We start from the raw sequence: 14100 nt of genomic DNA, 5'->3' as shown, positions 1-14100 counted from the left end.
GACTTTGGTTGAAGGGCCGGTTGGTTGGAGTGCTCGAGTTGTCGTGCGCTCCTTCCGCTTGGTCTCCGCTTGCTCCTGGCGAAGAGACTCGAGGCCTTCCCGGATTATTCTCTTCCACTTTGAGCGATCTTGCGCCAGGGATTACCAGGTGTCTTTGGGGATGTTGCACTTTTTCAAGGAGGCCTCAAGGGTTTCCTTGAAGCTTTTCCTCTGTCGGAGCTCCAAGTATAGCCCTTGTTTTGGAAAAAAACATGACATTATATACAGATATAAGTGCATTGCAGAACGCTCTCCAATTCTGAAAAAGAACATGGATTTCAATGTAGTTGGCCAATTTACTACTGTACTTTACAGTCCCTCATGGTTGACAGTGTCACAGGCCTTTGTAAGATCAAAGAAGGCGATGTACAAGGGTTGGTGCTGTTCCCTGCATTTCTCTTGCCATCGTCGCGCCGTAAAGATCCTGTCCGTTATACCCCATAGTGGACGAAATCCGCACTGTGACTCCGGGAGGAGCTCCTCAGCCACAGGGAAAAGACTCGGAGCTCCTACATGGTAGGCGAGCCCCAGGTGGGCAGAGGAAGCGTTTCAAGGACACCCTCAAAGCCTCCTTGATAAAATGCAACATCCCCACTGACACCTGGGAGTCCCTGGCCAAAGACCGCCCTAAGTGAAGGAAGAGCATCCGGGAGGGCATGGAGCACCTCGAGTCTCGACGCCGAGAGCATGCAGAAAACAAGCACAGGCAGCGGAAGGAGCGTGCGGCAAACCAGTCCCACCCACCCACCCTTTCATTCAACGACTGTCTGTCCCAACTGTGACAGAGACTGTAATTCCCGTATTGGACTGTTCAGTCACCTAAGAAATTGCTTTTAGAGTGGAAGCAAGTCTTCCTCGATTTTGAGGGACTGCCTATGATGATGATGTAGTAGTAGTGAGGTTGGGGACAGCATCAAATAAGAAATTAGGGATGTGTGCAATAAAGGTACAGCAGTTATCATGGGTGACTTTAATCTATATATAGATTGGGCTAACCAAACTGGTAGCAGTACGGTGGAGGAGGATTTCCTGGAGTGTATTAGGGATGGTTTTCTAGACCAATATGTCGAGGAACCAACTAGAGGGCTGGCCATCCTAGACTGGGTGATGTGTAACGAGAAAGGACTAATTAGCAATCTTGTTGTGCGAGGCCCCTTGAGGAAGAGTGACCATAATATGGTAGAATTCTTTATTAAGATGGAGAGTGACACAGTTAATTCAGAGACGAGAGTCCTGAACTTAAGGAAAGGTAACTTCGATGGTATGAGACGTGAATTGGCTAGAATAAACTGGCAAATGATACTTGTCGAGGGCTACTGCCTTTTATTCAATATTCAGCTTCTTCATCATATCCCTCATCTGTCTCAGCGTGTTTGTGTCATCTCCTTCCCCACTGTCCGAATCATACTCGTATCGTTTCTTATCTCGGGCTTCCCTTCTGTTTCTATGTTCCCTAGCCTCCCTCTCGTCCCTATCCCTCTGATGTTGTCTCTCCCGTTCTCTATCCTCATGCTCCTCTCTCACTTCCCGCATCCACCTTTTAAAGTCCAGCTTTGTTACCCCTCCTCCGGAAGGTTTTCTCAGGGGCCCCCCTTTTTATTGTGGTCCCTGACCATCCCTTCACTCCACCTTGTTCCAACAGTCTGCTTTCTTATGTCCAGGCTTGTTACAATTATGGCAGGTAGGGCGAGTGTCTGAGACTGTCCGGGCGCCTTCTCTCGCAGCGCCAAAATGTGGTGACCGAGGAGTGGACCAGGTGATATACAAGGTCGACACTCGGGCAGAGACAACAGACGTCGGTATGTGGTTCACAACTTTCTTTAATCGCAGGCCTGGGGAGAACCTTCCGAGATCGTTCTCGGATACAACTCCGCCGGTTAACCTTATGTTACAGTCCTTTATATTTCATTAGTACAAGCTTATTGCGCAGGCAAAGCCTACAGCTCAGCATTTTTCTAACTAAATCATTGTGTGTCTACATTCCTTTAAAGTTACATTTCATCATATCTTATCTAGTACAGATAGTAACAGTGTCTTGTGGTACCATTCCCAAGGTCTCATCTACTTGACTGGTTTGTAACTATTCTACAGTTATCTTGCTGCCTCGCTTATTAGCTTTCGCAAGTTACAATTAATGCATGATGATTAATACACTGTTTTCTTTACCCTGGCTTCCATACCCTTTGAATGATCCCAGGTTATGTACTTTACCTTGGGGCTTTGTTTGACCAGTATACTTCAATACTTAAAGGGTTGTCGTTGGATAGGCAATGGCAAATATTTGAAGATCACATGGATGAACTTCAACAATTGTACATCTCTGTCTGGAGCAAAAATAAAATGGGGAAGGTGGCTCAACCATGGCTAACAAGGGAAATTAAGGATAGTGTTAAATCCAAGGAAGAGGCATATAAATTGGCTAGAAAAAGCAGCAAACCGGAGGACTGGGAGAATTTTGTAATACAGCACAGGAGGACAAAGGGTTTAATGAGGAGGGGGGAAATAGAGTATGAGAGGAAGCTTGCTGGGAACATAAAAACTGACTGCAAAAGCTTCTATAAATATGTGAAGAGAAAAAGATTAGTGAAGACAAACGTAGGTCCCTTGCAGTCAGATTCAGGTGAATTTATAATGGGGAACAAAGAAATGGCAGACCAATTGAACAAATACTTTGGTTCTGTCTTCACGAAGGAAGACACAAATAACCTCCCGGAAATACTAGGGGACCGAGGGTCTAGCGAGAAGGAGGAAGTGAAGAAAATTCTTATTAGTCAGGAAATTGTGTTAGGGAAATTGATGGGAATGAAGGCCGATAAATCCTCAGGGCCTGATAGTCTGCATTCCAGAGTTATTAAGGAAGCGGCCCTAGAAATAGTGGATGCATTGGTGATCATTTTCCAACAGTCTATCGACTCTGGATCAATTCCTATGGACTGGAGGGTAGCTAATGTAACACCACTTTTTAAAAAAGGAGGGAGAGAGAAAGCGGGGAATTATAGACCAGTTAGCCTGGGGAAAATGTTGGAATCAATTATTAATGATGAAATAGCAGCACATTTGGAAAGTAGTGACAGGATTGGTCCAAGTCAGCATGGGTTTATGAAAGGGAAATCATGCTTGACAAATCTTCTAGAATTTTTTGAGGATGTAACTAGTAGAGTGGACAAGGGAGAACCAGTGGATGTGGTGTATTTGGACATTCAAAAGACTTTTGACAAGGTCCCACACAAGAAACATAGAAACTTAGAAAATAGGTGCAGGAGTAGGCCATTCGGCCCTTTGAGCCTGCACCACCATTAATAAGATCATGGCTGATCATTCACCTCAGTACCCCTTTCCCGTTTTCTCTCCATACACCTTGATCCCTTTAGCCGTAAGGGCCATATCTAACTCCCTCTTGAATATATCGAATGAACTGGCATCAACAACTCTCTGCGGTAGGGAATTCCACAGGTTAACAACTCTCTGAGTGAGGAAGTTTCTTCTCATCTCAGTCCTAAATGGTTTACCCCTTATCCTTAGACTGTGTCCCCTGGTTCTGGACTTCCCCAACATTTTATATGTTTCTATGAGATCCCCTCTCATCCTTCTAAACTCTAGTGAATACAAGCCCAGTTGATCCAGTCTCTCGTCACATGTCAGTCCTGCCATCCCGGGAATCAGTCTGGTGAACCTTCGCTGCAGTCTCTGAATAGCAAGAACGTCCTTCCTCAGATTAGGAGACCAATACTGAACACAATATTCCAGGTGAGGCCTCATCAAGTCTCTGTACAACTGCAGTAAGACCTCCCTGCTCCTATACTCAAATCCCCTAGCTATGAGGGCCAACATACCATTTGCCTTCTTCACCGCCTGCTGTACCTGCATGCCAACTTTCAATGACTGATATACCATAACACCCAGGACTCGTTGCACCTCCCCTTTTCCATCTGCCGCCATTCAGATAATATTCTGCCTTCGTGTTTTTGCCATCACAGTGGATAACCTCACATTTATCCACATTATACTGCATCTGCCACGTGTTTGCCCACTCACCTAACCTGTATAAGTCACCCTGCAGCCTTATAGCGTCCTCCTCACAGCTCACACTGCCACCCAGTTTAGTGTCATCTGCAAACTTGGAGATATTACACTCAATTCCCTCATCCAAATCATTAATGTATATTGTAAATAGCTGGGGTCCCAGCACTAAGCCCTGCGGCACTCCACTAGTCACTGCCTGCCATTCTGAAAAGGACCCGTTTATCCCGACTCTCTGCTTCCTGTCTGCCAACCAGTTCTCTATCCACGTCAGTACATTACCCCCAAAACCATGTGCTTTAATTTTGCACACCAATCTCTTGTGTGGAACTTTGTCAAAAGCCTTTTGAAGGTCCAAATACACCACATCCACTGGTTCTCCCTTGTCCACTCTACCAGTTATAATTCCAAGTTTGCAGATGACACTAAGCTGGGTGGCGGTGTGAGCTGTGAGGAGGATGCCAAGAGGCTGCAGGGTGACTTGGACAGGTTAGGTGAGTGGCAAATGCATGGCAGATGCTGTATAATGTGGAGAAATGTGAGGTTATCCACTTTGGTGGTAAAAACAGAGAGACAGAATATTATCTGAATGGCAGATTAGGAAAAGGGGAGGTGCAATGAGACCTGGGTGTCATGATACATCAGTCACTGAAGGTTGGCATGCAGGTGCAGCAGGCGGTGAAGAAGGCAAATGGCATGATGGCCTTCATAGCTAGGGGATTTGAGTACAGGAGCAGGGAGGTCTTACTGCAGTTGTACAGGGCCTTGGTGAGGCCTCACCTGGAATATTGTGTTCAGTTTTGGTCTCCTAATCTGAGGAAGGACATTCTTGCTATTGAGGGAGTGCAGCGAAGGTTCACCAGACTGATTCCCGGGATGGCAGGACTGACATATGAGGAGAGACTGGATCGACTGGGCCTGTATTCACCAGAGTTTAGAAGAATGAGAGCAGATCGCATAGAAACATATAACATTCTGACGGGACTGGACAGGTTAGATGCAGGAAGAATGTTCCCGATGTTGGGGAAGTCCAGAACCAGGGGTCACAGTCTAAGGATAAGGGGTAAGCCATTTAGGACTGAGATGAGGAGAAACTTCTTCACTCCGAGAGTTGTTAACCTGTGGAATTCCCTGCCGCAGAGAGTTGTTGATGCCAGTTCATTGGATATATTCAAAAAGGAGTTAGATATAGCCTTTACGGCTAAAGGGATCAAGGGGTATGGAGAGAAAGCAGGAAAGGGGTACTGAGGTGAATGATCAGCCATGATCTTATTGAATGGTGGTGCAGGCTCTTTGGGCCAAATGGCGTACTCCTGCACCTATTTTCTATGTTTCTATGTACTTTACAGAGAGTTGAATCCAAATTCAGGCGGAAATGAAGTCATATGCAGGCCAGAGTGGATAGTCTTGGCATGTCTCCAATACATTAGTGAACCAGTTGAGTTTTTATGGCAAACCAGCAGCTTTCTGTGTCAGTGCACTAATTATCAGATTCATTGAATTCAAGTTTTACAATTTTCCAAGATGGGGATTTGAACTCACTGTCACTTGGTCCGCACAAAGACTATTGCACCATCAATGGGAAAAATAATTCTACACTTTAAGCTTCACAGGTGAAATTAATGGCCCTGAAATTCCGATGTCCTGGGCCCATACGAAGTTTCTACGGACCCGGGAAGGCATCGGAAAAGCCGGTTTTCGGCGTGCAATGCGCATGCGATGAAAACCGGCTTTTCCGATCTGTCAAGTTTCTGGCTTGACAGATCCTCCGTATCTCAGGAGCGAGGACACTTGCAGGGCAAGATTTCCGATATTTACGAATATCTTGCCCAGCAAATGTCCTTCAAAATCTTGCATCTGAAAAAGCAGGCGTATAGCCTACTTTTACAGGCGTAAGAGTTTAAAAACATAGAAAAAATATGATTAAAATAAAAATTTAAAAAACACATTTATGTTTTAAAACCCTGCCCACTCAGATAATTTAATTTTAAACCCTAACCCTCACTTTTTAAAATTTTTATTAGTTTATTGTGTGAGGTATTTTTTTTTTAATGTTTTGTATAGTGTTCGTGCGTTTTGGGTTTTTTCTTACAAATCTCCTATTACTATGAATGAGAAAATACTTAGAAACATAGAAACATAGAAAATAGGTGCAGGAGCAAGCCATTCAGCCCTTCTAGCCTGCACCGCCATTCAATGAGTTCATGGCTGAACATGAAACTTCAGTACCCCCTTCCTGCTTTCACGCCATACCCCTTGATCCCCCGAGTAGTAAGGACTTCATCTAACTCCCTTTTGAATATATTTAGTGAATTGGCCTCAACTACTTTCTGTGGCAGAGAATTCCACAGGTTCACCACTCTCTGGGTGAAGAAGTTTCTCCTTATCTCGGTCCTAAATGGCTTACCCCTTATCCTTAGACTGTGACCCCTGGTTCTGGACTTCCCCAACATTGGGAACATTCTTCCTGCATCTAACCTGTCCAAACCCGTCAGAATTTTAAACGTTTCCATGAGGTCCCCTCTCACTCTTCTGAACTCCAGTGAATACAAGCCCAGTTGATCCAGTCTTTCTTGATAGGTCAGTCCCACCATCCCGGGAATCAGTCTGGTGAATCTACGCTGCACTCCCTCAATAGCAAGAATGTCCTTCCTCAAGTTAGGAGACCAAAACTGTACACAATACTCCAGGTGTGGCCTCACCAAGGCCCTGTACAACTGTAGCAACACATCCCTGCCCCTGTACTCAAATCCCCTCGCTATGAAGGCCAACATGCCATTTGCTTTCTTAACCGCCTGCTGTACCTGCATGCCAACCTTCAATGACTGATGTACCATGACACCCAGGTCTCGTTGCACCTTCCCTTTTCCTAATCTGTCACCATTCAGATAATAGTCTGTCTCTCTGTTTTTACCACCAAAGTGGATAACCTCACATTTATCCACATTATACTTCATCTGCCACGCATTTGCCCACTCACCTAACCTATCCAAGTCACTCTGCAGCCTCATAGCATCCTCCTCGCAGCTCACACTGCCACCCAACTTAGTGTCATCCGCAAATTTGGAGATACTACATTTAATCCCCTCGTCTAAATCATTAATGTACAATGTAAACAGCTGGGGCCCCAGCACAGAACCCTGCGGTACCCCACTAGTCACTGCCTGCCATTCTGAAAAGTACCCATTTACTCCTACTCTTTGCTTCCTGTCTGACAACCAGTTCTCAATCCACGTCAGCACACTACCCCCAATCCCATGTGCTCTAACTTTGCACATTAATCTCCTGTGTGGGACCTTGTCGAAAGCCTTCTGAAAGTCCAAATATACCACATCAACTGGTACTCGTTTGTCCACTTTATTGGAAACATCCTCAAAAAATTCCAGAAGATTTGTCAAGCATGATCTCCCTTTCACAAATCCATGCTGACTTGGACCTATCATGTCACCATTTTCCAAATGCGCTGCTATGACATCCTTAATAATTGATTCCATCATTTTACCCACTACTGAGGTCAGGCTGACCGGTCTATAATTCCCTGCTTTCTCTCTCCCCCCTTTTTTAAAAAGTGGGGTTACATTGGCTACCCTCCACTCGATAGGAACTGATCCAGAGTCAATGGAATGTTGGAAAATGACTGTCAATGCATCCGCTATTTCCAAGGCCACCTCCTTAAGTACTCTGGGATGCAGTCCATCAGGCCCTGGGGATTTATCGGCCTTCAATCCCATCAATTTCCCCAACACAATTTCCAGACTAATAAAGATTTCCCTCAGTTCCTCCTCCTTACTAGACCCTCTGACCACTTTTATATCCGGAAGGTTGTTTGTGTCCTCCTTAGTGAATACTGAACCAAAGTACTTGTTCAATTAGTCTGCCATTTCTTTGTTCCCCGTTATGACTTCCCCTGATTCTGACTGCAGGGGACCTACGTTTGTCTTTACTAACCTTTTTCTCTTTACATACCTATAGAAACTTTTGCAATCCGCCTTAATGTTCCCTGCAAGCTTCTTCTCGTACTCCATTTTCCCTGCCCTAATCAAACCCTTTGTCCTCCTCTGCTGAGTTCTAAATTTCTCCCAGTCCCTGGGTTCGCTGCTATTTCTGGCCAATTTGTATGCCATTTCCTTGGCTTTAATACTATCCCTGATTTCCCTAGATAGCCACGGTTGAGCCACCTTCCCTTTTTTATTTTTACGCCAGACAGGAATGTACAATTGTTGTAATTCATCCATGCGGTCTCTAAATGTCTGCCATTGCCCATCCACAGTCAACCCCTTAAGTATCATTAGCCAATCTATCTTAGCCAATTCATGCCTCATACCTTCAAAGTTACCCTTCTTTAAGTTCTGGACCATGGTCTCTGAATTAACTGTTTCATTCTCCATCCTAATGCAGAATTCCACCATATTATGGTCACTCTTCCCCAAGGGGCCTTGCACAATGAGATTGCTAATTAATCCTCTCTCATTACACAATACCCAGTCTAAGATGGCCTCCCCCCTAGTTGGTTCCTCGACATATTGGTCTAGAAAACCATCCCTTATGCACTCCAGGAAATCCTCCTCCACCGTATTGCTTCCAGTTTGGCTAGCCCAATCTATGTGCATATTAAAGTCACCCATTATAACTGCTGCACCTTTATTGCATGCACTCCTAATTTCCTGTTTGATGCCTTCCCCAACATCACTACTACTGTTTGGAGGTCTGTACACAACTCCCACTAACGATTTTTGCCCTTTAGTGTTCTGCAGCTCGACCCATATAGATTCCACATCATCCAAGCTAATGTCTTTCCTAACTATTGCATTAATCTCCTCTTTAACCAGCAATGCTACCCCACCTCCTTTTCCTTTTATTCTATCCTTCCTGAATGTTGAATACCCCTGGATGTTGAGTTCCCAGCCCTGATCATCCTGGAGCCACGTCTCCGTAATCCGAATCACATCATATTTGTTAACATCTATTTGCACAGTTAATTCATCCACCTTATTGCGGATACTCCTTGCATTAAGACACAAAGCCTTCAGGCTTGCTTTTTTAACACCCTTTGTCCTTTTAGAATTTTGCTGTACAGTGGCCCTTTTTGTTCTTTGCCTTGGGTTTCTCTGCCCTCCACTTTTCCTCATCTCCTTTCTGTCTTTTGCTTTTGCCTCATTTTTGTCTCCCTCTGTCTCCCTGCATAGGTTCCCATCCCCCTGCAATATTAGTTTAACTCCTCCCCAACAGCACTAGCAAACACTCCCCCTCGGACATTGGTTCCGGTCCTGCCCAGGTGCAGACTGTCCGGTTTGTACTGGTCCCACCTCCCCCAGAACCGGTTCCAATGCCCCAAGAATTTGAATCCCTCCCTGCTGCACCACTGCTCAAGCCATGTATTCATGCTATCCTGCGATTCCTACTCTGACTAGCACGTGGCACTGGTAGCAATCCCGAGATTACTACTTTTGAGGTCCTACTTTTTAATTTAGCTCCTAGCTCCTTAAATTCTTTTCGTAGGACCTCATCCCTTTTTTTACCTATGTCGTTGGTACCAATGTGCACCACGACAGCTGGCTGTTCTCCCTCCCATTTCAGAATGTCCTGCACCCGCTCCGAGACATCCTTGACCCTTGCACCAGGGAGGCAACATACCATCCTGGAGTCTCGGTTGCGTCTGCAGAAACTCCTATCTATTCCCCTCACCATCGAATCCCCTATCACTATCGCGCTCCCAATCTTTTTCCTTCCCTCCTTTGCAGCAGAGCCACCTATGGTGCCATGAACTTGGCTGCTGCTGCCCTCCCCTGATGAGTCATCCTCCCCAACAGTACTCAAAGCAGTGTATCTGTTTTGCAGGGGGATGACCACAGGGGACCCCTGCACTATCTTTCTTGCACTGCTCTTCCTGCTGGTCTTCCATTCCCTATCTGGCTGTGGACTCTTCTCCTGTGGTAAGATCAACTCACTACACGTGATACTCACGTCATTCTCAGCATCGTGGATGCTCCAGAGTGAATCCACCCTCAGCTCCAATTCCGCAACGCGGATCGTCAAGAGCTCGAGGCGGATACACTTCCCACACACGTAGCGCCCAGGGACACCGGAAGTGTCCCCGAGTTCCCACATGGTACAGGAGGAGCATATCACGTGACCGAGCTCTCCTGCCATTTCTTAACCTTAGATATCCTTAAATTGGTAATAACAATGTTACAGTTCACTTACTGATATAAAAAATAAAAGAAAAGCTACTCACCAATCACCAGCCAATCACTTACCCCATTGGCTGTGACGTCACTTTTTGATTATTTTCTACTTCTATTTTGCTTTCTCTCCCGCTGTAGCTGCACCGGTACACTGGCTCTCGATCTCCCGCTGGGCTTTTGATAGGTCGCTCCCCTCTCACCAACTGCCGCTGGCTCTCGATCTCCCGCTGGGCTTTTGATAGGTCGCTCCCCTCTCACCAACTGCCGCTGGCTCTCGATCTCCCGCTGGGCTTTTGATAGGTCGCTCCCCTCTCACCAACTGCCGCTGGCTCTCGATCTCCCGCTGGGCTTTTGATAGGTCGCTCCCCTCTCACCAACTGCCGCTGGCTCTCGATCTCCCGCTGGGCTTTTGATAGGTCGCTCCCCTCTCACCAACTGTCTCTGGCTCTCGATCTCCCGCTGGGCTTTTGATAGGTCGCTCCCCTCTCACCAACTGCCGCTGGCTCTCGATCTCCCTCTGGGCCTTTGATAGGTCGCTCCCCTCTCATCACTTACCTGTGATTGGGTGTCCAGGCACACGTGACTCCTGTGGACGTGCCAACGTGCACGTCGTTGGGAGAGGAGGCCTGTGAATCGGAAGTCCCAACATGTGCAGCAGCTCCAGGTAAGCGCGCAGTTTATTTCTATTTTGTCAGGATTTACCCGTGGGAAGCCCTCCTCGGAATTTCAGGGCCAGTGTTGCTTAGAGAGAGTCACAATACCAAGTTATAAATTGGTCTGATGGGGCCAGAACGTATGATCAGCAAAACCATTAAGGACTACTCTTTCTTGACAAACTAATCACGCACTTATCGGGACTTGATTGAGCGAAAAGGTGTCAGAATACACAAAAACTCCATTGTGTGTGGTTTCTGGTGACAGAGAAAAACTTGCATTTAGATAGCGCCTTTCACAACCTCAGGACGGTCCAAATCACTTTACAGCCAATGAAATACTTTTGAAGTTGTAATGTAGGAAATGAGACAACCAATTTGCGCACAGCAAGCTCTCTGAAACAGGAATCTGTTAACGACCAGATAATCTGTTTTGGTGATGTTGGTTGAGGGATAAACATCAGACGGGGCCTTGGTTTAATGTCTGATCTGAAAGACAGTGTCTCCGACAATGCAGCACTCCCTCAGCACCAGCCTAGACTTTTGTGCTCAAGTCTCTGGAGTGGGACTTGAACCCACAACCTTCTGGCTCAGGAGGTGAGCATGCGACCCACTGAGCCACAGCTGACAGGGCTGAATATTTTATTGTAGCTCAGGAGATATCTCCTGGTGTTATCTGGACAGACTCAACTGTTTACCGCCCTTTCTTATCAAACGCACGCTACAATTTGCATTGGACAATGTTTTGCATGCTCAGCTGCAGTAGTTTGGTTCCTATTATAAGCCACAAGAAGCCAACTGTTGTTTTACTGGTGCAAAATAAAATTGCCAGAGTAATCTTACATGTGATAAGATTACTCCGGCATATACCTCTATCGATATTTCGATCCTATGGTTGGAAGCCCAATTCTCACAGAAATACTGAGCCTTCTCTATCCCCGAGAGTACAAATTACACTCTTAGATGTGCGGCTGGAGAGGGAAAGATTTGGAGGGAAAGATTCGGAGGGAAAGCGCGAAGGAATTGTTCAAAAATGCGAAGGAGAGTTGGCCTGACTCTTCAGCGCAGTTCGAAGGGAAACCTAAACTGTTCCAAGTTGTAAGCGACTTGGAACATTCAATAAAAATCCCTCCGCATCAATTGCTGCAGATTTAGCGAATCCAGAAATATTAAAATTAGAATTTTAAAAACATTCCCAACTGCGATGCCCTTAATCAAGGCCATTGTTTATGGTTTGCACGGAAAAACCCAATTCGTAAAGCACAAGTAAATTCCCGAAAAGAGCTGATACAACAAAAACGGAATTTGACTTATAGCCAATGCAAGTAAGCCTGTGATGATGCCTGCTCAGGAGAGCAGGTTAAAATTGCAGATGTTGCTGAGCGAGTAGGGTTAAAATCACCCCATTCAGTGCGCTGGCTCACAGTTAACTCTACTTCATAATGCTATGGAAATAAGAGAGTGTGTTCATATCAGGGGTGTCACCCTGCCACGGATTATTTTGGCACAAGGCAGGCTATTTAAACGCTCTCCTGAAGTGGCACAGTATCTTCATAGACACATGCAAGGCAAATGCATGACCCATCAAGTCCTTATATGGCATATTTGCATTTATTCAGGCAAGAATTTTCCTAAACGCCTTTCGGGTGAGACGTTAAACCGAGGTCCTCTCGGGTGGATGTAAAAGATCCCATGGCACTATTTCAAAGACGAGAAGAGGAGTTATCCCCGATGCCCTGACCAACATTTATCCCTCAACCAACATCACTAAAACTGAGTATCTCGTCATTGTCATAATACTGTTTATGGGAGATTGCCAACCGCAAAAATTGGCTGCCACATTTCTTACATTACTATAATTCAATAAAGTATTTAAATGGACATCCTCACATCGAATTACATAGAATATACGGCACAGAAACAGGCCTTTCAGCCCAATCAGTCCATTCGGCGTTTATGCTCCACTCAAGCCTCCTCCAAATCCTTCCTCATCTAACTTTATCAGCATAATCCTCTATTCCTATCTCCCTCATTTGCTTATCTGTGCTATTCGCCTCAACCACTCCCTGCAGTGTCGAGTTTCACACTCTCACCACTCTCTGGGAGAGGAAGTTTCTTCTGAATTCCCTATTGGATTTCTTAACAGTTTATAAGCAAATGCAGAGCCAAGGAAAAAGGGGCGGGGGAGATGAACTGATTGGAGTCTACGATAGGGTAGGAGTGATTAAAGAACAAAAAGAATGATGGTGCAAGGCACAGGTGGGTGACAATGGGACAAGATCGTGAAAGGCGCTATTTAAATGCATGTCCATTTGTTCTTCATTATATCAATGTGAAGCGAAGCATAACTACAAATGTACAGAGCGTCTTATGGAGGAAAAGACTTGGATTTATAGAGCGTCTTTCACCACCACCAGACATCTCAAAGAGCTTTACAGCTAATGAAGTACTTTTTTTTTTTGAAGTGCAGTTACTGTTGAAATGTAGGAAAATGGAAGAAGGAGGAACGAATTCTCTTACCTTCGTCTCCACACACCAGCTTCTTCGAAATGCACGGAACTTCAATATAACCAAAGCTCTTCAGCGTTTGGATCTGCGTCGCTGTAATGGGATGCTCCCACATTACAGTGTTCATGGCTGGGCAGAAGAGCAGCGGCCTCTTAAGATTCCAGGCTCGAACAACGCTGGTCTGCAACAGAGAGCAAGTAAATAACTGAAAAGAACAATTAACCTGAGGGCCGATTATTGTGCTTACCACGAAGATAACATGAACGCAAAAAAATTGCATTCACCCTCGCAAGAAAGGACCAAAACAAATCCTTATGTCTTCATCTTCCGTATGGCAGTAGCAAAGTAAATCAAATGTCAGTATCTAAGTCGGATATCCAGGCCAAAGCTCCCGGTGTAACAGCGTGGATATCCTGTAGGCTGCCTGTGAATTCCCTGAGGGCAGTGCTCGATGATGTGCTCCAGGGTCTGATTAGGAGCTCCACAGTCACATGAGGGGGAGGCTTTAATCTTTCGCCTACGGAGAAGGTGGCAGCATCGACCGTGACCGGTTCTGAGGCGGTTGACGGTTGTCCACTGTTTGCGAGGAAGATTTGATCCTTCAGGTTGTACTGTGGGGTCCTCGATAGGGAATCCATTCTGTATGTTGCATTCTTCCGAGCATTTCGCCGTCGGTCATCGAGGCTGAGGGGAGA

General features: G+C 45.7%; 1 protein-coding gene across 3 annotated transcripts in view; it reads right to left on the bottom strand.

Moving 5' to 3' along the window:
* The window catches only part of ppcdc (phosphopantothenoylcysteine decarboxylase), a 140612-nt gene that overhangs the window by 55275 nt on the left and 71237 nt on the right, over positions 1–14100 (bottom strand). For all 3 annotated transcript variants that reach the window (XM_070865084.1, XM_070865083.1, XM_070865085.1), the window contains one exon: positions 13418–13586. In XM_070865084.1, the coding sequence (XP_070721185.1) occupies positions 13418–13586 (169 nt within the window). The remainder of the gene's footprint in view (positions 1–13417; positions 13587–14100) is intronic.

This window comes from Pristiophorus japonicus, chromosome 21, assembly GCF_044704955.1.
Source record: "Pristiophorus japonicus isolate sPriJap1 chromosome 21, sPriJap1.hap1, whole genome shotgun sequence".
NCBI lineage: Eukaryota > Metazoa > Chordata > Chondrichthyes > Pristiophoridae > Pristiophorus > Pristiophorus japonicus.
The sequence above is the reverse complement of the archived record's forward strand: the minus strand, read 5'-3'. Positions and strand labels throughout refer to the sequence as shown.